This window comes from Hakea prostrata, chromosome 1, assembly GCF_041222555.1.
Source record: "Hakea prostrata isolate BN-2017 chromosome 1, UWA_Hpros_2, whole genome shotgun sequence".
NCBI lineage: Eukaryota > Viridiplantae > Streptophyta > Magnoliopsida > Proteales > Proteaceae > Hakea > Hakea prostrata.
Window position 1 is genome coordinate 1092090 of NC_142600.1, and position 23504 is coordinate 1115593.

Genomic DNA, 23504 nt, shown 5'->3' on the forward strand with positions numbered 1-23504 from the left:
GTGTGATCCACAGCCCCGAAGATCAAGTATCGAGGAAATCATCCTCCCACATATACAATAACATAATCATAAACAGGAAATAAATCAAATTTTAATATTATAAACAAGGTTCAAAACAAGAAATGAACAATCAGTATAATCAGAGTGCAGAAAGATACCAGATATCCAATGATATCAAAAAGGAGTAAAGTGATGCGGAAACTCACTTTACCAAAAATAGCGGAACGTAGTATGAAAATCAAAAGGGATTACAACTGAAACAAATGTACTAAGAAATAAACTAAGATCAAGCGTCTTCAAGTTTATAGATAACGTCTTCATAAGTATGGACTTCATCAATCCAATGAATCCGTTCTAACTCTATGCCGTTCTCAAAAGTAATACGCAGCTTGATCCGCCGAGGGATCATCAGAGTAAGCTTGATCGTTGCCAGCACCTTGCGTGTAATACGCTTCATCAGCTTGTGCTTCGCTGTACTGCTCGTCATAATACTCTGTAACTGCAGGATAATCTAACAAGAAAATGTACAAAAAGGAATGAGTTTCGAAGAAACTCAATAAGGCAAGTTAATCCATAACATCATAGATAACATGTGGCAAAACATAACATGATGCAATGCAGTATGAAACAAGTAATGAATGTATGCATCTAACTCTATGTATCTTTGGTCTCTATGGTAGACATGCTTTAAGTCATAGCACCGTACTTCTTTGGGAAGGTCCGCTCACATCTTCAACCATTTAAGATATCTTGGATTCTCTCACGGATCATTTTACCGGTCTTGAGCAGCCGGTTGGTAATGGGTCCTTCATCCCTTAGGACAAACCATGGCAGGGGGTTAAGTCAACACACTCTCTCACAACCATTTGGCATAAGTACTGGTGCATGTCAGGGAAAAGCCTAGCCCAATGCAAGTCATCTACTCAGTTACATCAACTCAGGTCCAAATACTTCCATTCCTCGTCCTTGACGATCCTTTCCACTAGAGTCCTAATAGTCCCTGACTACGGACTCATCAACCCTATTGGTTATCCACATATGGTAAACGGGAAGCTTTCATGTCCCCTCACCGATCATTTCACCGGTCTTGAGCGCCCATGAGCCCAAGTCTAGCCATATGCAACCCTCCAATAAATGGCCTCTTTCGAGTATCCACAATGTGATCCATGTCCTCTCACGGATCTTTTCACCGGTCTTGAGCGCCCACGAATCCCCATTGCTACCACGGGTCGTTCGGTCTCAATACCCTTCCGATTCGGGTCTGATATAATAGGGGTATATCCTAGCCAAACACTGCTAGATAGCCCTAGGTATGACATCCATTGATTCGGGAAAGCGTCAATGGGCATCTTCGGAGAACATCCCATACTATTCCCTCCGATGTCCAAGGACAGAAGTGTCAAAAGGACAACTTCCCAATCCCAAACCAAACTTAAGCAAACACATTCTCAGATCAGTCATAACATATACAACCAACAGTTCATCATATACAAGAGAATGTAAAAGCAAAATTAGATTAGGCAATAATAGGTAATTCATATAACATGAAAAATGAAAAAGATAATATAAACAAATGCTACTGATCTCACAGTAAGAGATCATAATTAAATTATAATAACAGTAAGTAATCTCATAGTTTCACAAAGTAGAATCCAGAGAACAAGCAATCTATGTAGTTAAGGAATTAACTGTCCTTACTTGATTATCGAAGAAGATGATCCAAAGATCAAAGAGAGCAACTCCAAACTTAGCAAATAGACTCCTAACAATCATAGATACAACATTAGGAAAGATGCCTAAAAGATCAGAGAGCAAACGAATCAATTCGGGCGAAAAACGAAGCTACTGACTCCTTTGGTCGAGTGCTTGGTAGACTGGCCCAGTCGACCAAGCAGTCGACCAAGCAAGTCAGTACGGAATTGTACAGACTGCTTTGGCCATAACTTCTTCGTTTGAAGTCGGAATGATCCAAAATTCGAAGGGGAACTTCCTAAGGTATATTAGGATCATATAGTAAGATAAAAACATCAAGTCATGGGGAAAATTTGGGTTCTTGATTTAACCCAAGAATTTAGGGTTTCAACCTTATGGTTCCCATAAAAAGGTTGAGATCACAGAATGAAAGAAATATTACCCATGAGGTTTCCCTCGCATGGGAGGTTAACAAGAGTTTCCAGAACTCCAGCAAGGGTTAGGGTTTCAAGAAAACCTTCGGCTAGGGTTGAGATCATGATGATGATCATAGATCTCAAAGAAACGAAGGAGATCACGAAGGGATGGTTGCAAGGATGCGGCATCAACTTCCTGATCTCAATCAAGAACAAGATCAAGAAAAGAGAATTAATAATTCAGAAGAGATACTAACCTTGAATTGTAAGAACAGAGAAGAGAGGTTTCAGATCTGCAGAGGAATCTTCAAAATCACCAGAGAGAGTTTCGGAGAGGTGTTCTCACGTTCACAAAGTGTTTAGGAGGCAGCCGTAACAAAGAAATACGAAGTAGGGTTTAAATAAGAGTGAAAAACCCTAAAATTACAATTTCTTGGATTTCATCTTCCTTTGGTCGAGTGCTTGGTCGAGTGGCCCACTCGATCGGTCGATCGACCAAGGCAAGATGATAAGGAATAATCGAGGATTTGGAGGATCAAATGGGCTTTAAACCTTATGGGCTTTTGCATACACATCAAGTAACAAGTCAAGTGTGAAGAAATACCTTCAAACCAAGTCGGATAATACTCCAAGTCCTTCAACTAATCTCATCTTGGGACAACCGCAGCTTCCTTTCCAAATCTACACGAGACATCCAAGTATGGAACTCCATCAACAACATCCATGGGTTTGGAGTCAAACACCATGTCTTCTCTTGAGATGGCCCATAGTTGGCTTCTTTCTTTACTCCGGGTCTTCGGACCTAAAAACAACCAGGTTACCAGGTCAAGGTCAGGGTTAGGTTAGGGCTGGGTTTCACAAGCCCTCTCATTATCATTCGGGACGCGAAGAAAACAGGAATCGAATAATTAGAGTAAAGTTTGGTAACGTCTACTGGACGAACTGAAGACTTATAATCTGAGGGTCCAATAGAAGGACGCTTAGACGGCCGAGAACTCCCGGTCGTAGGCTTCCTAGTAGCTTTCCTCCTCTTCGAGGAAGTCCCTCGAGTTAATGGGGCATTACCAGGAGGATCCCTAGGGGCAACAGGGATAGATTGAGTCCAGTTATCGGTCACTCTATGGCCCCGATCACCAGAAAGCTCAACAGAAACTGTGGGAGTTCTCTGTTCTACAGAATCTCTTCCTGAAGCCATATGATAGACATAATCATCGCTTGAAGTTTTACCACTACCCATATTGAAAAGTAAAATACGAAACAAGGAGAAGTTGGAGCGAAACAGGAAAAGCAAAAGTAAGAAGAGGAAAAACTTACTTGTGATCCCAAGAAGCTAGAGAGATAAAGCTTGGATTACAGTTTGAAATTGGAAAGACGCAAGGTGAAAGCTCTGCTAAGGAAACGCGAGGAAGTGAAAAGATGAAATGAGGAAGAAAGAATCTTTTATAGATTCAAAATACAAACGAATAGACGAGGATGAATTCTATTGGTGGATAGGAGCACGCACCGATTCAAAGGGAGAAAATCTAATGTCCAATATTGCAAACCATTGACGGCTTGTAACCCTTGACGGTTCAAAAACCATCGCCATGATGATAAAAATTTGGGACACGACAGTTTGGACAACAGGATGTAATATGCACACTTCTTCAATCGACACGTGGCCTATAACGCACAAGCAACGAGGTGTCAGAACTTTTCAACGGCACCTTGCTATAAAAAGAAGTCAGGGGCATTAAATGCAAGGATATTTCGGCTGAAAGAGACGTCCCGTACTATATTTCGTTTCGAGTTGGATTTTTGTTGGCATTTCGATCGAAATTTCGACCATTTCGATCGAATTTTCTTCCATGCCTATAAGTCTATCTCACATTGATTACTTGTCTCCCTTGTGTTTTACAGCATGTTAATTCGACCAAAATATCGCCCGTGTCGCCTGTGTTGCCAGGCACAACACAGGACACCAGACGACATTTCGGTCCATGGTTTTATCCCACTCAAGTGGGCCACCAGTAAAGAAAACTTTAATTTTGATTTCAATCTCTTTTTTTCGTAAGATTTCAATTTCAAAAGAATAACAAAGGAAACAGGGGAAAGAGTGTTAGGGCCATAGCACTTGTCCCGCCATTGTCTTCTGTGTTGATTCTGTTCTGGTTCTATCCAAAGAAAAAGGAGAAAAATCTGTTTTCTTTCATTCCTGTTGGCTTAAGCTGATGGCATTCCCTTTGCCGATCTCCAGCCGCTACAATTTGGTCTCGCCTCAGGTTAGCAAAACTTTTCCTGTGCATTTCTTCTGAATTCTTTTTGTTTTCTCCTGCCTGAATAGACCTGCTTCGTTAGGTTTGCAGTAGATTCTCAGGTTTGAGAATTTCTGGTATGTCTACGAGTTTCGTCTTCCTAAAACCAAGCAGTTCTGTCAACAACCAAATTAAAACTCAACTACATTCAAGAATCGACGGTGGCGGTGTAAGTTAACTTTTGATTAAGAATGTATTGTCCAATACTAGGAAATTTAATCTTTCTTGTTTGATTGTTGTACATTGGTTTATGAATGCTGGGAAAGTACATTGTCGTCGGGAAATACAAGATAAAAACTGATTCTTTTATGCAACAATCAATATCCGCAAGATACGTTTTTGCATGAATTTTTTTATTTTATTTATTTGTTGAGAAGGAGGTGTTTTACAAAATTATTCAGCTGTTAATTTCATTCCGGCCCTATTCTAGAGGTAGAGAAAAAAAAGAAAGGAAATTTTTTTTTTTTTCTCTTTTTTTTCGGGGGGGGGGAAAATGATTTTGGGGGGGGGGGGTGGGGGGGGGGGGGGGGGGGGGGGGGGGGGGTAAGAAAGAAAAGAAAAAAAAAAAAAATAATTATTGATGGGGAAAAAATTCCTTACCTGAATTCGCTTTCCCTTACTTGAAGTATTCACAGCGGAAGTCTAGATCCACGTTCTTGCTCCACCACCAAAGGTTTACCGGCGAGATTCCTCAATCACAGGGAAAGGGAATAATATCCACAACCCAAATGCCGTGGATTAATGGAATGAAGATCAAATACAAGCAAAGAAGAAAATCTAAGCCTGTGATTCTAAGAGAGAGAGAGAGAGATGGAGCCGCCGTTTCTCGAGAGATTCGCTCGTGCGAATGAATCACTCCGTTACTTACTCACTAATGCGGTGGTTACTAAAATATATAACCTATTTTGTAACCGCCCTAATAGTGAGTTTCCAATATTGCCCTTGGGCATTTAATTTATTAATCAAATTAATAAATTCCAACAGCTCCCACTTGCACAAGGGCAAGTGTTAATCTTTCAATGTGTCCCTGACACATTTGTATATCCCAGATATACACATTCAATCTCTCGCTATGTATCCCGGATACATAGACCTCTTGTGTCCCGGACACACATGCATATCCCGGATATACATATATATTGATCTCTTCACTATGTATCCCGGATACATAGACCACCCGTGTCCCGGACACTAATATCCACAAGTCATACCGGCAAAATGGGTTGTGCGACCGGTGATATACCCGCACGCGTGAGCCCCAAACTAGAAACCTTCCGGAAGGCGCGAATGGCACATCACTCATAGAAACAAATCAAATAAGCATTAGTATAACACAGTGTCCTAGGTTTATTCAAACTCACCGGACTAAAGGTATCTCGATCCCTCCGAGAGATCACCTTCTTGTCCTTAAAATGTTCACTACCGTAACACATACAGTTGGCGCCAACAAACACTTTTTAGGGTGCAGTTGAATCAAACCTTTCCTTTCGCCCAGCACCATCACTACACTTAGGATTGACTCCTTTCCCGGTAGTGCCCCTTTAGGTCGAATCTATCATGACCATAGGTAACACCCCAAAGTAGCCACATCAACCCTTCGTTTCATGATGTCGTCGAAAGTCACTAAGAACACTAATGGACCATAAGGTCCAGGACTCACACAATGAGAGGAGCAGGATCCATCCTCTCATTTCCAATGATCGCTAAGCACACATAGTATAATATATGTGCTATGGTGGAGCATTCTATATACAATAGAACGTATGTCCATCTCAACACCATACAGGTCTTAGTCCAGTCGCAACCCCTTGCGCCTAACCCGAGTTACTTTATTGTCGCCACCCTAGCGCCACATAAAGTACTCGCACTGCTCATATAGGCAACATGAATAGTGGGAACATTCATGTCGATTCTCTTCACAATAGAGAAACTCATCTTGATTCCAAATCAAGGCGACATCATGATTATGAATTGACCTACACAAAGTCATTCACAATCCGTCTCATCTCTCGTCGCCTCCAAGGCGCCAGAGGCGAATGCTCGTGTGAGTGAGCCATTCTCTTGCCTATTGACATATGTTGTTTTATGCTAGAAGAAACACAATCACACGTAAAGTGAATAATAAAAATGCTGGAATGAACTCATATTATTCATTAATAAGAAAGTCTCAAAGTACAAAAATAAGTCACAATCTACGCAAGCCCAAGGATTTTACATGAGAAATAAAAACATCCTTGGCTATAGGTTTGGTAAGAGGGTCAGCTACCATCAAACTAGTAGATATGTGCTTAAGTACAACTTTCTTTCTTGATGAAATGTCTCTAACAAAGTGATATCTCAATTGTATATGTTTGGTCTTCCCATGATACTTGGGGTCCTTGACATAGCTAAGAGCTGCCGTACTATCACAAAGAGACAAGGGCAGCCTCTTTGGATGTCATCACAATCCCAAGTATGTCGAAGGAATCTCCTCAACCAAACAGCCTCTTGAACCGCAGCGGAGCATGCCACATACTCGCTTCCATGGTCGAGAGGGATATACAAGCCCGCTTCTTGCTACACCACGAAATGGCCCCGCCATTCAGCAAGAAAGCATATCCAGAGGTTGATTTGCGCTCATTGATGTCTCCAGCCCATCGGCATCACTATAGCCAACTAACCGCAAATCCGATCCTTGGTAACACAACATGTAGTTACTCGTTCCTCCGAGATATCTCAATATCCTCTTGATCGCTTTCAAAGGTGCTCTATGCCCGGGTTTGATTGGTATCGACTAACCAAACCCACCGCATAACAAATATCCGGCCTAGTACACATCATAGCGTACATAAGGCTACCCACCGCACCGGAATATGGAACTCTTTCCATCTTGGTTTTCTCCTCTGGAGTCTTAGGACCCATATCAAGGCTCAAATGCAAACCCTTCTCCACTGGAGTATCAATTGGTTTGCAGTTGTGCATTTGGTATCTCGTCAAGACATTGTCAATATAGGTCTCTTGAGATAAACCCAAGAATCTCTTTTGCCTATTTCTCGACAATCTTGACACCAAGCACATAGCTTGCTTCACCCATGTCCTTCATATCAAATACGGAGGACAACCATTTCGAATGGTTTCCAATAGCTCCTTGCTATTGCTAGCCATAAGTATGTCATCTACGTATGGTGTCGAATGACATAATTATTATCAGATCTCTTGGTGTAAACACGGTGGTCTTCCTCAAGCATGGAAAAACCATTTTCCATCATAGCTTGGTGGAAGCGCACATTCCACTGCTCTAGATGCTTGCTTTAAGCCATATATGGACTTCTTAAGCTTGCACACTTTGAGCTCAAGTCCATGTGCTTCAAAGCCTTGAGGTTGATCCATATAGATCTCTTCCTCAAGTTCTCCATTGAGAAAAGCAGTTTTTACATCCATCCGATAAAGCTCCAAGTCCAACCGAGCAACAATGGCTAGTATGAGGCGAATTGAGGCAAACCTAACCACAGGGGAAAAAGTTTCCTCATAATCAACGCCCTCTCGTTGGGTGTAGCCCTTAGCCACTAAACGAGCCTTGAATCTCTCAATAGATCCATCCGCCTTTCTTTTGATCTTGAGAACCCACTTGTTCCCAATCGCCTTTCGGCTCGGCGGCAAGTCAACCAAGTCCCAGACATGATTAACTTTCATCGACTCCAACTCTTCCTTTATTGCTTTTAACCATTCCTTTGAGCTTGACCCCGCAAGAGCTTCCTCGCACGCTCTTTGGTTCATGCTCATCGACCGAAATCATCTCACGTCGATCTCTTCAGAGTTACCATGTAGGCTTCATCCTCTATGTCGAAACGTCGACGAGGAACTAGCCCGCGCCTACTACGGCGCAAGTGCATGTCGATTGCTCACCGTCTAAGGTAGCTATCACATCCGCACTCCCACTCCCACTAGGATCTTCCGGATGAACCCCGTGTTCATTATCCGGAATCCGATTCCCTGGAGTGACAAGACCACTATCTTGTATCTCAAAGAATTCCGATGATTCTTTGTTAACTCCCGAAAGAGATGGAAAATCATTCTCCAAGAATGTTGCATCCCTAGACTCAAGTTCCGTTCTCCTCTCACTCTCATCTAGTCCAATGAAGACATGGCCCTTTGAGGGTTCGGAATATCTCACAAAGATACACTTTCTTCCTCCGGGGTCCAAGCTTTCCATATTGGTGAGAAGTAGAGTGAACATATGCTGCACATCCCCATGCGCGCAAGTAACTCAAATCTGGCTTCCTTCCGGTCCACAACTCATATGGTGTGGAAGGAACCGATTTGGTTGGAACTCGTTGAGGATATAGGCCGCAGTCAGCAAAGCATCTCCCCAATAAGAGATGGGTAGATTTGCCTGCGCCATCATGGATCTCACCATGTCTAGCAAGGTTCTATTCCTCCTCTCAAGCAACCCCATTTTGTTGTGGAGTCCCCCGGAATAGTGAGTTGTCTAGATATCCCCTTTTCATCACATAACCCTTTGAACATATCGGAGAGATACTCTCTACCTCTATCCGTTCTAAGAGTTTTAATCCTTTTATCTAATCGATTCTCAACCAAGCTCATGAATTTCTTAAAACATTCCGTAGCTTCGACTTATGAGAAATTAGATAAATGTGACCATACCTTGTATAGTCATCTATGAATGTGATGAAATATGACTGTCCTTTTCTAGTATGCACATTCATGGGTCCACACACATCCGAATGGATAAGTTCTAAAGGAAGAGAGGCTCTCAAAGCCTTTTTAAATGGTTTTCTAGTTGCTTTTCCCGCTAGACATGACTCACAAAGTTGGCAAATCGGATAGTGAACCTTGGCCTAAGAGACCTTCTCTTGCCAACCTGTTCATCCTATCTAAGCCAATATGTCCTAGTCTAGCATGCCACAAATTAGAATCAATACACACAAGATTTTGGCAAACAAAAGCATTACTAGAATTAAATGAATAATCAATTGTATTCAATACAATGAAACCATTATCAAGAAAACCATAACCATAAACCGTATCACCCAGGATACAAAACCAAAGAATTGTTTTCAAATACAATTCTAAAACCATGTCTTAAAAGATAAATAATGTAAAACAAGATTTCGCCGAATGTCCTGGAGCATACAAGACATCATGGAGTAACAAACGTCGGCCACCTCGCAAAACTAATTTGCATGTGCCTATGCCATGAACCTCCACGCTTGAGCTGTTCCCCATCGTTATCCTTTTGCTTCCTCTTGGAATACGACGGTATTCCACGAAGCTCGAGCGTTCCCTTGTTATGTGTTCTGTCGCACCGAATCAACAATCCACAAAGGATTTAGTTCAGCAAGCATAGTAGAACTTGTTACATAACAAGATGAGGTATAACACACAAGACATACCTCTTGCTCAGGTGCAATCACGAGCAAAATGACCAGGCTTTCGGCACTTGAAGCAAATCAAAGCTGATTTCTTCTTGCCAAGCACTAGTCCCCCTTGAACGCTTGGGCCCACTCTTGTTTTTGTTCCCACCCCGGTTACTTTGCTTGGACCGCCGAGGTTGAGCTTTCTCTCTTGCGCTTGAAGCCCGCACCCTTACTAGTGCTAGCTTCAGCAGCAAATACATCGTTTGAGGGGTATCGGCCAACATTCGATCCTCATCAAGCTCAAGGTGCTTGGCAGCTTGATCGAAAGTCTTGACCTCATCAAGCATGAGTCAAGAAGATCTTCATATGCTCCCAAGTCTTTGGCAATGACTCGATGATCGCGGAGACTTGCTCCTCATCGTCTTCTCGGCGCCCACATGCGCTCAACTCACTAATCATGTTAGACATGATGGTTATATGCTGCCTCATGGTGTGACCTCGGCGCATCTTATAACCGTCAAAAGTGAGTCCGAGCTGGCGGCCTCTTGTGGTGGAAGTCCCTCCATACTGGAACTTCACAGCCTCCCACAAAGACTTTGCAGTCCTATGCTTCTCATAACGAAGCATCAGGTCATCCCTCATGGAGCTCGAGGATTGTAATCCCGGCTACCCGGTCTTTCCTCTTCCAAGCATTGTATATATCAAGGTCCCCGCGATGTGTGCGGTGGTACCTTCCTCGTGTGGGTTCATGGTCTGGTTTATGGTCTCTAGCATATCCCGCTCTTCCAGAGATATTGCACCTTTCGGTGCCAGAGGTCATAATTCCTCTCATTCAGCTTATCTCCTTTAGTGAGGTCAGCAACAATGCTCTTGGTAGCAGCCATTTTTCTAGAGATATTACATACAAGAATGAGTTCAATAAATCTAGCATAAAACACAACTCATGCAACAAAAATCACACTAGCATAGTCAACCTATGGGATAAGCACTTAAACCAAAAGAGATGCTAAAAAACATTCAATCAAATTCTCATGCAAACCCACATAGACTTATACACTAACTTCATTCGTGCAAGAAACATGATTGATAGACCCATAAATAAAAAAATAGTTTTATTAAAATAAAACATGCAATCATGTTCAAGCTATGAGGTGGTTCACACGTAACACTTCTACCTCATTAGCTCCCACTAGGCCCCAATAGGCCCTCAATGCCCAAACATCACACAGATCGTCGGGCCATTGGTGTCCAAAGAAGTTAGAAACACATTCTCGAACCGGACGGACCAATATCCAAAAAAATCCATCTCCCGGACGGATCGCCGTCCCGCCCGCACGGAATTCCGTCTCGCCTTTTATGCCCGACGGATGACTCGCCCGCACGGAAATTCCGCCGCATTCGGGCGGGCGGAAGCGTGCCGACGGATGACCGCCGCGGATGCCGCGGCCTGCACGGATGACCGTCTCCCGCGACGGAAATTCCGTCCGGGTCACCGTGACCACTCGATAATAGACGGACGACCATCCGGTCGGACGGTCGTCCGTCCGGTCCATGAGGACAAAAAAACGGCGATTTTTCAATTTTTCTTGAACGGAAAAAAACGGTAAAACACGTTTTTTCACTCAAAAATCATCCAAAAAACACATGAAAAAAATCCAACAATAAATTTTAAACAAAAATTTTCATCATGGATTATCAATTCATGCAAATCTCCATTAGGGAAATCCACAAGGATCTCCCACTCGGATCCGAATCAAAATTAAAGGTTTCCAAAAACCCTATCAATTTTCCCATGGGTTTTCAGATTAAACCCTTGATCCTCCCATTGGATCCATACAATAAAATTAAACAATGGGGAGGAACAATAAACGTGGGAACCAATGGCTCGATGCCAATGTTGGTAATACATCCAAGGTAATTCAATTCAATTAATTGATGGGGAAAAAATTCCTTACCCGAATTCGCTTTCCTTACTTGAAGTATTCACAGCGGAAGTCTAGATCCACGTTCTCGCTCCACCACCAAAGGTTTACCGGCGAGATTCCTCAATCACAGGAAAGGGAATAATATCCACAACCCAAATGCCGTGGATTAATGGAATGAAGATCAAATACAAGCAAAGAAGAAAATCTAAGCCTGTGATTCTAAGAGAGAGGGAGAGAGAGATGGAGCCGCCGTTTCTCAGAGATTCGCTCGTGCGAATGAATCACTCCGTTACTTACTCACTAATGCGGTGGTTACTAAAATATATAACCTATTTTGTAACCGCCCTAATAGTGAGTTTCCAATATTGCCCTTGGGCATTTAATTTATTAATCAAATTAATAAATGTCCAACACCGGGAAGAGGAAAAATGAGGGGGGCCTCTTTATTGGTTAAATTTTTGGTTCTCACCAGGGTTTTTTGGTGGTTCCTTTTTTTTGGGGGGGGGGGGGGGGGGGGGGGGGGGGGGGGGAAAATAGTTTTGGGGGGGGGGTGGTGGTGGGGGGGGGGGGGGGGGGGGGTGTTGGGGTGGAGGAGGAGGTGTTGAAAAAAAAAAAAAAAAAAATAAAAACAAACTCTCTTTTTTTTGTTTTGTGGGGGGGGGGGGAGGGGGGGAGGGCAGTAGGAGGAAGATGGGAGGGGGGGGGGGGGGAGAAAGAAAAATGGATTCTACCACAAGAAAAACTATAGTTTTGGAGTGATCAATCTAGAGCAATATGCCACTTTAGATGTGTATACCATTTATCCCCTCAAGAAATGATGTGTCTACCATTTAAATGTTCTTGACTTTTGAGTTTACATGTTGAACTTAGGTTGCATTGTGGGATGATGTAGACGAAAGGACGAAGAAGAAAAGACCAAAGCAATGTTAATGTTACTGTTCACATGAACAGTGTCCCAGCCCTGTCGAACCAAGTTTATTGGCCCATCAGCGAACCAGGTCAAGCCAGTCATTGTGCCAGTCCAGCTGGTCTTCTATAGTGGTCCAATTTGCAGCCCCATAATTTTTGTCAAGGATGCTGGTCTCTTTGACCAGTCAAACCTTTGTATTTATGATGCAGATACACTAAATTGCACGTTTCCAAATCTAGTTGGTTATCTAGTTGGAGATGAGTCAGGTCCAGTTTTAGTCTTAGATCTAGTAGGATTTTAGGAATTGAAGTTGTTTAGGTAAATAATGTCTTTAAAGTTAATTTTTATTCTGTTTATTTTGGGGGCAGAAATGCAGATGCCTCAACTTCCAGAAGGTACTCCAAACAGAATACAATTCAAAAATTAGTCAAATTAGTGCCGAATGCAAATTTTCCAATCTGATTACTAAGTCAAAATATTTTACTGGAATTTACAAGCATTCATGATCCTAATTTTATTTAGAAATCAATCTCCAATAAAAATAACATAACTGAGATCAATCCATCATAAGCATCGTCTGACCCAACCTATTTTCTGAACTCAAAAGTGTGTGGAGTGATATGCATACCTCTTCAAAAGCCTGGTTTTCTCTCTCGATCTCCAAATTCCTAGCGTGAAATCCACCTCTCTTCTTCCTTGCCCATGATTTCCAGTCCTTGGACTAGTTTTCAAGGGTCTCTAATAAGATTTTAATTCCAGTTTCACAAACCTCTCAATCTCTAGCCCACTTGCCCACGATTAATTAATTTAATTCTCTCCCTCATTTTACTTTTTCTTATAGTTCCTTTCTTTATTTGGCAGATTTAAGGAGAGATGAATTTTCTCTCTCTATCCATTTTTTTTTCTCATGATATTTGGGCAGGATATACCCCCAACTGTCCAGCCCTCACCACATTTGTAGTCTCTCCCATCATTTGAATTCTTCTTTCCTATCTTTTTAGTTGGACATGGATTTTTTTCCATATTCTTGTACAACTTAATGAAATATCTCCTACTCTTAATTTGAAATCCTTCCCTCACATGATGGTGATCCACTGGGGCCAGCATGCTGCTCGAGGCAAAAGTAATAAAATTCTTTTAATTGCTTTCCTCAAGAATTAATCCTCAGACATCAGATCTCTTTAGTTCAATATAAAGCATAGTTGTCAAGGCATCACCTAGGTGCTGCTTAGGTGACAAAGTGGTTTTTTTGAGTGCAAAGCGATTGTATGCTCTTTTTCCAAGCTAAAAAGGTCTGCTTTGGATAGTAAAGCGACACTTTTGGCATTCTAAGATGCCTTGGTACACCTTAAACCAAAGCACTGCACTTTTTTTTTTTTTTTTTTGCAAAATTGATTTAATAATTTATACAAGTTTTTTCTTTTTAAATTGATTTTCTTTTACTTTTAACATATATTTTTTTGTGCCAATATTTTAACATATTCTATGTACAAACTTTTCAATGCTCAACTTATGTGAACTTTGTACATTGTGAAACGTGGGATCAAATCTTTTATTTTGTTAAGCACTTGAACCTAATTGAGTCAAATGGATTGAATCAATTAGCAAACAAACTCATCATGTTGTCAATCATGAATTTGTGATCATGGTTGTCAAGGCGACAAGGTGAGGAAAGGCGATGATGTACACCGGGTCTAGTGTTAGGGTATTTTGGTAATTTTCCCAGGCCTAGGGTGTGCCCAGGAAATTCCAGTGAAAGGTAGTAGGGTTTTAGGGTTTCTAAAGCAATCTAAGCCTGCTGAATATGAAATTTAATCTGAATTCTATTTGAAGAATGAAGTTGGATTTGAAACTTAAATTCAAAGGCAAGTTAGGGTTTCGGTTAGGGTTGGGGAAGGGGGAAGTGCCTGCTGTCCTGCAGTTTAGACTTGAGGATGCTAATGTTCTGTAATTCAGAAACTGATTTTTCAAAATCAGGGAAGAAGGGCTGATATGAGGAAACTAACAATAGGGATTCTACGTAGAGGTTTATGGGATCCTAATGGAGGTAGAAGAGACTTGAACAGGGCTGGGAATTAGGGTTTCCTACTCGGGGTGGGATATGGCTGCTGTGGGGAAGAGTGGGAAAAGGGGAGGGTCATGGTGGTGGCTAGGGGAGGGTAGGGCGTGAAGGGACCTAAAGGGGAAGGGGCAGGGGTTAATTGCAATGGGGAGGGGAGGTTTTTCTTGGCTCAAACAAGAGGGGGGGGGGCTGGAGAGGCTACGGTGGTGGTGGGGCTAGGGTGGGATCTTCTACTTACTAGGGGATTGATGAAATAGACTTGGAATGTTGAAGGAATTTGCTGGATTTGCTGAATTGATCTTCTCAACTTGATTTTTGAGTGCTTGAAACAACTTGAAAGCTCTTAATAGACAACTGCAGGGTCTCCTTTGCCCCGTCACTCGGGCAATTATCAATCAAATTCTTTATTCATCAAATCTGAATTTTACATTGAACTAATGGGTATTTATAGCCTTTAACAAGAGATTCTGACTTGGGTCGGGATTCCTTAGTGAATAAGGATCCCAACTGTTGACCAAGACACTTTGAAGATGAATAAAATTACTACGAGATTACAACCCTCCTTAGATTGGAATCCTGCAAACACACTTTAAGTTATCTTTTTAAGCACGTGTTAATTAGATAACCTAAAATTAAAGCAACCAACTTTAAATCAAACTGAACTCTCTAAACAAACCGAACTTAACTCAAGTTGGGAACTGAAAAGAAAATCAAACTCGCAGATGAGAGCTGGACTATCAAAAAGGGGGCAAAATGCCCAAAATACCCCCCAAAAGGGGTTCGGCCACTTAGGATGGCTTCTTGGAGCCATCATGGGGGCCCCACTTTAGGATTCGGCCGGGGGATTCCTTGTGTTCAAATCAATACTTCGCTTCTTGAAACATTCATCTCCTGATGAACATGCTGCTCTAGTGCTCCTGGCTCAATGCTTTGGAGATCCTTGGTGTGGACTCGTCCTCGCATCTTGTAGTGGGGAGGAAGCAGTAGGTACAGGGCAGTCAATACTGCTCCTAGACAGAACTCTGTCAGAATGATGGATTGAGGGATGTGGTCTTCTAGCCTAGCAGCCTCTTGTTCAACGTACCAGGAGGACATGATGAATCTCTTGGAGTCCTTCTCTATCGCCACTTTTGTCAGTATCATAGTGATGGTTTGGAGGAATTTGGTAGTATCACTGCCCATAAGAATTTTAAGCCCCAAGGAGTGGCCTGTCTCGCTAGGAATTGGGGCTGGTATAGCCCTGATGTATGGAGCAGCAGCTTCTGCATGGTGCTTGGAATATAAGGGGTCTTCAGTGGCATAGGTACCTCTTTATCTCTGACTGTTGTCGCTGGTTTGGTCATGCTTCTACACTCTGTGAAGGCATCTTTGTCAACCAACATGTGCTGGACTTCAAGGACTAGAGTCTCCTTCTGGTCCTCCACTTTTCCAGCCTTAAGAGTCACCATCTAGTCCTTCTAGTGTGGCTGTAGTTTTCATGACCAGCAGCTGTGTCTCTTGTGTCAAGTCAATAAGGTCATGGTACCGGGCCAAAAGTGCTACCTTACCAATGGAGTTGTTTAGGCTGCCTCTGGTGGTGGCTAAAGGGTCTCTTGCATAAGAGTTGGTGGATGAGAGTTGGGGATAGCATCTCCCCTTCTTTAAAGAGACTCCCTGGCTAAGTGCTGTTCTACTCCAACATCAATTTTATCAATCTTCTCTGGCACTTCTTTTGAAAGAAGCTCCTGACTGAGTGGGGTGGTCTTCTATCTGATTTGGCCTATACTGTGTAATCATTCTGGGTGCTGCCCTCTATCTGTAGAACCTCTTGGGTTGGTTCTTCTGGCTTCAACTCTTCTTGGACTGGAAGGGGCTTGACTGCAGACTGAGCTTCAGTTTGAGGCACTGGACTACGACTATGCTGATGTACTTGGCTAGCTCGTATCTTCTTGATCTCTGCTGGGTATGTTTAGTTTTATTAGGACAATTACATGACTTCTGTTGACAAACTTATGGACATTCTCTTTCCCCGTAATGGTTACATCATTGTCATACAACCAAGACCTCCCAAATACAATGTCACTCACCCTCATAGGAATTACATCACACCAAATTTCATCAGAGTAAGCATGAGACTGATAGGGACTAAACACCTCTGAGAAACTTCTATCCTATCATCATTCAAAAGGGAGACGTTGTAGGGGTGGGGATGCTCTTCTAATTTCAGATTGGACCTTCTTACACATGCATCAGATATACCAAGTTGACACTACTGCCACTATCAATGAGTTCCTTGCCCGTGCGATTACTTGCATTGACTCTAGTGTAGAAAGGACAGCTCCTCTTCCAATCTTCATCTTCATCTTTAGAAACAAAAACTTTGGAGAGGAAATTCATCGTTGGTCCATACTTGAAGTAGTAACCTTCAATATGAAGGCTTTCTGCTAACTCCTCCATGATTTTGGCTATTAGGAATGCATCAATGGTGGTGTTTGGATTGCTGGAAAGTGCAACTCTGATACCAGTTGATGTAAATCAGGTCTCGGGTTAGAGGTATTTTGGTAATTTCCACAAACCTAGGGTTTGTCCAGGAAATTCTAGCAAAAGATAGACAGGGTTTTAGGGTTTCTAAAGCAATCTAATGCTGTTGAATATGAAATTCAGATTTGAATTCTATTTGAAGAATAAAGTCAGATTTGAAACTTAAATTCATAGGCAAGTTAGGGTTTTGGTTAGGGTTGGGGAAGGGGGAAGTGCTTGCTGTCCTGGAGTTCAGACTTGAGGATGCTACTATTCTGTAATTCAGAAACTGTTTTAGCGAATGAGGGACTGAGGTTGTTAAGCACTTAGGGTTTTCTGAAATTTTCAAAATTCCGCAGAACCTCTTGAAGAAGATGAAGTGTAAGATTTTTTAAAATCAGGGCAGAAGGGCTGAATTGAAGAAACTAACAGTAGGGATGGTACCTAGAGGTTTATGCGATCTTAATGGAGGCAGGGTAGAAGATCTTGCTCTCGAGCAAGATCACACCACCTTGAAAAACTGAGATCTTGACCGAGATGGTGAGATCTCGGTCAAGATATGTAATTTTTTTGGTGTCAATTCGGTGGCCCATCTTGGTGGGTTTTTTGGGTCCCGATTGGGCTGAAACTTGGTATTAAGCCTATTTAAGGCCTTTTGAACACACTGATGACTTTGGATTTGTGAGAAAATAACCCCTGTCCTATGTGTGAAAATGAAATGCTGCAGGATTAGGGAATGCAAGGTTAGACAACATGTAATGTAGGACATTAATGCATATAAATGAAAAGCTAGTGTATTAACTATTAAATACATCAAAGATCTTCAATGTCTTCAAAACTTTATAACCATTAGAAGTTGTAGACTCTAGTAAGTCATAAATCATAATCTATAATCATAAGTTCACAAGAGTACAAGATAATCATGGAATGGGAATATGGGATCAAATCATAAAAATTCAATCAAGATCCTTAGCTCCAGCTGCTCCACCACCAACTCTAGGCTCTCCAGCATCAGCAGCACTGCGACCATGACGTATACCAGCAGCTACACGTCCCCATCTCCATAAGGTGGGCTCCCATATATTCCCTCACAGGAGTGGGGACAACACGAGACATGGGTGTATCACAATACACACCAACCAAATGTTGCTTAAATTGGTGGTTTCCTCCATAGAGGGCTCTTCCGCAATGGTTGCATATAATCCTTTGGCTTTGTGGATTCACGGGGACACCATGTTGCCACACAACATCATTGTCCTCTATGCCTATAAATAAAAATATAAAGCCACTTCACATATTCAATTGAAATCAATGGTAAGGACTTAGAGTACTAAATTAATTGTACACAAGTAACATAATTGCACATGTAGAAGTCTAAACCTTGAATATTGAAACCTGATAACTGGCTTACCGGTTGGTATCACTCAGCATTCTCCATCAAATGACTCTGAATGGTGGCCACATATTACTCCTAAGTCAACTCACCACTATAGTATGTCACATATCGGTTTATATGGCTCCGATATGTCTCCATGTCAGGATACTGGAGGAATAGCACTCTAAGGTAACCATCAATTGTGGGTGGGTGAAAGAGCCATTGTTGCTCTTGCTGTTCGTGCTGCTGCTAAATAGTATACGTACTCTTTAGGTGTAAGGTCTTAAGGAATAGCATGATCTCCATAAGAGAGTACCCAATGCAATTTGACCCGGTGGTGTGATCTTCGTATAGGTATTCCGATGACTGCCAATTGGCCAAACTCTGTTGTTGTGAACCACTATGACTATGATCTATGTTCATGCTCCCTATATTCAATATAAGATCCTGCCTGCTCGCATCATCACTCCTTTGTCCCCGGTTCGATTTGGACATCCTACTCCTAGTATAAGTTTGGGCGGCAGGGGAACCATGGCCTGTATCTTGTGTCGCATGTGTTAGATGACTTGGACTTGGTGGAGGTGACTCCCTTTCCTGACTACCCTAACTTCCACTAGCAACACTACTAGCCTGACTGCCTCTATGACTCAAAGGCTAACTTGGAGGGATGTTACCATTGCCATCATTTGAACTCTCACTAGTAGTCCTCACCTCAGCAATCTCAAGTCGACCAGGTGGCTCCACAAATGGTACATTTGGTCTTGCTGATGCAGCTACAACAACCTGACCCTCATCAGAAGATATGTGCTTAGCCATAACATCTGGGCCCATGCCAGCAACAATAGTAGGATCCTGCTGCCTTCTTGGCCCATCCAGCAGTGTGCCACCGCGATCCCTAACTCATCAAGTAGTGCACCACCCCGATCCCTAACCCATTTAGTAGTGGGCCACACCGATCCCTAACCCACCAATATATGACATCATCCTCCTCATCTTTTGCGGGGGGCTCGTGGAATATATCAGTCAACTTGATTGGTTCCTGACCTTTGTCATCTATATCATTTTGTATGGGCCCTATTTTTAGCCTTATGTTGTAATGTACATACACTAAGTCCTTGAGCCTCTTACTCCCCAACGTGTTCTGTACCTTATTATGGACTAGTGAGATTGTGAGAATGTGCTCTAGTTCCCCTCGCAACCAGAGGATGAGGAACTTTGTGAGAGGACCTAATTGCTATGTCTCAAAGATTTAGTGAACGAGATCATTTAACACCTACCATTCAGCTGCATAACCAAATATAAAAATGCATTAGGCAAGTAAGTCTTAATACTTAATACTTAAATGACTGCTTACTAGGATCATTTTTATGCCTAGTTGCAAACATAGAAGGCTTTCCAAAACTCCCAGAGGCCATCCCTAAACCCCTCCATCGTACCAATTATACTATATGTGCAAGACGTTGAAGAAACAATTGAATAAGTTCTCACCTCTCCATTAATTGTCCCCAACATGAGGGGATCTAGCACGAGCTTCTCCACCACGTCTTGCACAGCATTCATCAACTTTACATTAAGCCCCAAACCATTATTGTAGTGGTACTTTTGGGTTGAGGTAGTAAGCTTGTATTGTGGAAATACAAAAATTGGTTAGTGACTTAGTTGTTTACTTGTTTATAACAATGTAAATTAAATATACAACAAAAACTTATATGTTGAGAAACACGATATTGGTAGAATGGCTCAATAGATCAATGTGATCTTAAACCCTCTATTTATAATAAAGTGGAAACAACACTATTACATAAATACCCTTACTTGGGTAACAAGAAATAGAAATTTACATGAACACAAACTCTAATTTAACTCCTAGTAGAATCCAACACTCCCCCTCAAGTTGAGGCATAGATATTAGTCATGCCCAACTTGCCCATAATAGGAAGGAAATCTCTTTCTTTCAAACCCTTAGTGAAACATCTCGCCACTTGGTCTCCGGACCTCACAAGAGGCATGTAAATAAGCCCTTGTTCCAGTTTTCCTTTGACAAAAAAACCTGTCAATTTCAATGTGTTTAGTTCGATCTTGTTGCACCGGATTATTAGCAATACTAATAGCAGCCTTGTTTTCACAGTATAACATCATAGGGTTTGGAACTTGGACTCCAATATCTTGCAGCAAGCCTTTCAACCATAGTAACTCACAAACTCCACGAACCATAGCTCTATATTCAGCTTCGGTATTGGATAAACCACATTCTGTTTCTTACTTCTCCAAGTAACTAGATTACCTCCAACAAAGGTACAGTAACCTGAAATTGACTTTTTGTTTGGAGATCCAGCCCAGTCTGCATCAGTGTATGCTTCTACTCTTAGATTATCAGTGGGTAACAAAAATATTCATTTTCCAGGAGTTCCCTTCAAATACTATAGTATTCTTGTAACAGCCTTCATATGAGCTAAATATGAATCATGCATAAATTGGCTCTCTATCCCCACGGCACAAACAATGTCTAGCTTGGTGTGGGACAAGTAAATAAGCTTCCCTACCAGCCTTTGGTATCTTCCTTTGTCCACTGGTTCTTCCTCTTTTTCTTTAAGTTTAGCTCAAGCTTCAATAGGGTATCAACTGCTTTACACCCCAACATTCCCACTTCTGATAATAAATCTAGGACATACTTTCTTTGGGATAGGAATATACCCTTCTTTGATCGAGCTACCTCAATCCCTAAAAAGCACTTGTAACTTCCCTAGATCTTTAATCTCGAAACTCTCGCCAAGAAAGTCCTTCAACCTTTGAATTTCTTCACCATCATTCCCTGTGATGACAATATCGTCTACATAAACAATGAGAGGTGTGATGTTAGTACCTGACTTCTTGACAAATAGTGTATGATCAGCATTGCTTTGCTTGTACCCAATAGAAGTCATTGCCTTCAGGAGGCGTTCAAACCAGCATCTAGGAGACTCTTTTAACCCATAAATTGACCTTTACAACTAACAAATTTTCCCTGCAGTATTATCATCGGAGAAACCATGTGAGATTTCCATATAGACTTCTTCCGCCAACTCCCCATGTAAGAAGGCATTCTTTACGTCTAGTTGGTGTAAGTTCTAGTCTTTATTCACACTACGACGACGACAAAACTCGACGGTGTTTAGTTTCACAATAAGGGCAAAAGTCTCCCGATAATCAATCCCATAGGTTTGGGTAAACCCCTTTGCAACTAGTCCAGCCTTCAACTTATTGACTTATCCATCCATATTTTGTTTAACCACAAACACCCATTTGCAACCCACTGTTATTTTTTTGGAGGAAGTGTAACTAGCTCCTAAGTATCATTTTTCTTCATTGCTTGCATTTCCTCTACTATAGTTGCCTTCCATCTCTTATTAGTATAGGCTTCTCGCCAACTTTTAGGAACAGATATATATGATAGAGAGGATATAAAAGCATGGTAGGAGTCAGATAAAGAGTCATAAGAGACATATTTAGCTATGGGATGTTGAGTACAAGATTTGACTCCTTTTCTCATAGTAATAGGAAGATCAAAAGAAGATACCTCAAGGGGAACAATAGAATCTGATTCTGGAGCAGGAGACTGAAGTGGTAACATGTCACCTTTCTCCACCTACTTTAGCCGATTGTAATTCTTCCTCTAATAAGTCTGCATCTCCTTATTCTGGTCATCTGGTTTTGAAAGACCTCATTAGTGTGCCTCATAGGAGTGGTCTCCCCCTGGCTAGGTTCTTCACATGGTTCAGAAAACGAAGGGGGAGGATTAGAGCCTCAGGTACACCGGCCGAAGTCTCCCCCTGGTTAGGAAACTCTTGTTGAACTCTTAAGTTGTGTTGGTATGTGATAGGAAGATCTAGAGTTGGAAAGAACACCTCTCCTCTAGGACTCTCCCCCTGGAGAGGTGTATAGTAAGGGCTAGACTCATTAAAAATTACATCCATGGATACAATGGTTTTCTTGGAAGGAGGATGATAACATTTGTACCCTTTCTGAGTAGCAGAATACCCAAGAATATGCAACGTAGGCCGTGGGGAGCCAGCTTACTCGGTGGGCCGTAATTCTTGGCATAACACACACATCCAAAAATCTTTGGTAGAATAATGAAAAAGAGGCTTCCTGGAGAATCTTATTAGGACATTTAAAACCAAGTATCCTACTGGGCATCCTATTCATAAGGTAAGAAGCAGTGACTATAGCATCACTCCAGTATTAGTCAGGTACATTCATAGCAATCATAATCGAACGAGATATCTCTAAAAGATGCCGATTCTTCCTTTTGGTAACCCCATTTTGGGCAGCCGTATCAACACAACTGGTCTGGTGTGTTATACCAGAGTCAAAGAGATATCTCAGAAATTCACCATCAATATACTATGTGCCATTGTCACTGCGAAAGATATTCACAATGGCATTGAATTGAGTTTTAATTATATTATAAAAATCACGAAAACATCGAAAAACCTCATTTTTTTGTTTTAAAAGATAAATCCATGTAAAACGAGAGTGACAATCAGTAAAAGTAACAAAGTACCTATGGCCAGTAATAGCACACGTCGGCAAGGGCCCCACACATCAGTATGAATTAGCACAAAAAGAATATATTTTCTATTATGAAGAGAAGGTAAATAAGTAGAACGAGTCTGCTTCGCAAAAATGCAAGCTTCACAAAAAAATCATCCTTGTTATAAGAAGAAACCAAATCAGGAAATACTTTCTTAAGAGTTCCTAGAGGGGGGTGACCTAGCCTACGGTGCCACTGATGAAGGTCTGATATTACCGAATGGACCTGATTATAAGATGTAGTCAGAGTAGAAGTAGATCCTCCAATCGGCTCGAGCAAATAAAGTCCTTTGTCTAGTTTATCATGTCCAATCTCCTTCCTCGTGACCAGATCCTGTAAGACACAGTAAGATGGGAAAAAAGTCACTTTACAATTTAAGTCATGTGTAAGACTACTGATAG

General features: G+C 41.8%; 1 protein-coding gene across 1 annotated transcript in view; it reads left to right on the top strand.

The window, feature by feature from the left end:
• Positions 1-4189: 4189 nt before the first annotated feature.
• The window catches only part of LOC149026505 (uncharacterized), a gene marked incomplete at its 3' end in the record, with an annotated part of 37257 nt that continues 17942 nt past the window's right edge, over positions 4190-23504 (top strand). Inside the window, 2 exon segments of the mRNA XM_089145241.1 lie at positions 4190-4369; positions 4446-4571. Of these exon segments, the coding sequence (XP_089001367.1) occupies positions 4319-4369; positions 4446-4571 (177 nt within the window).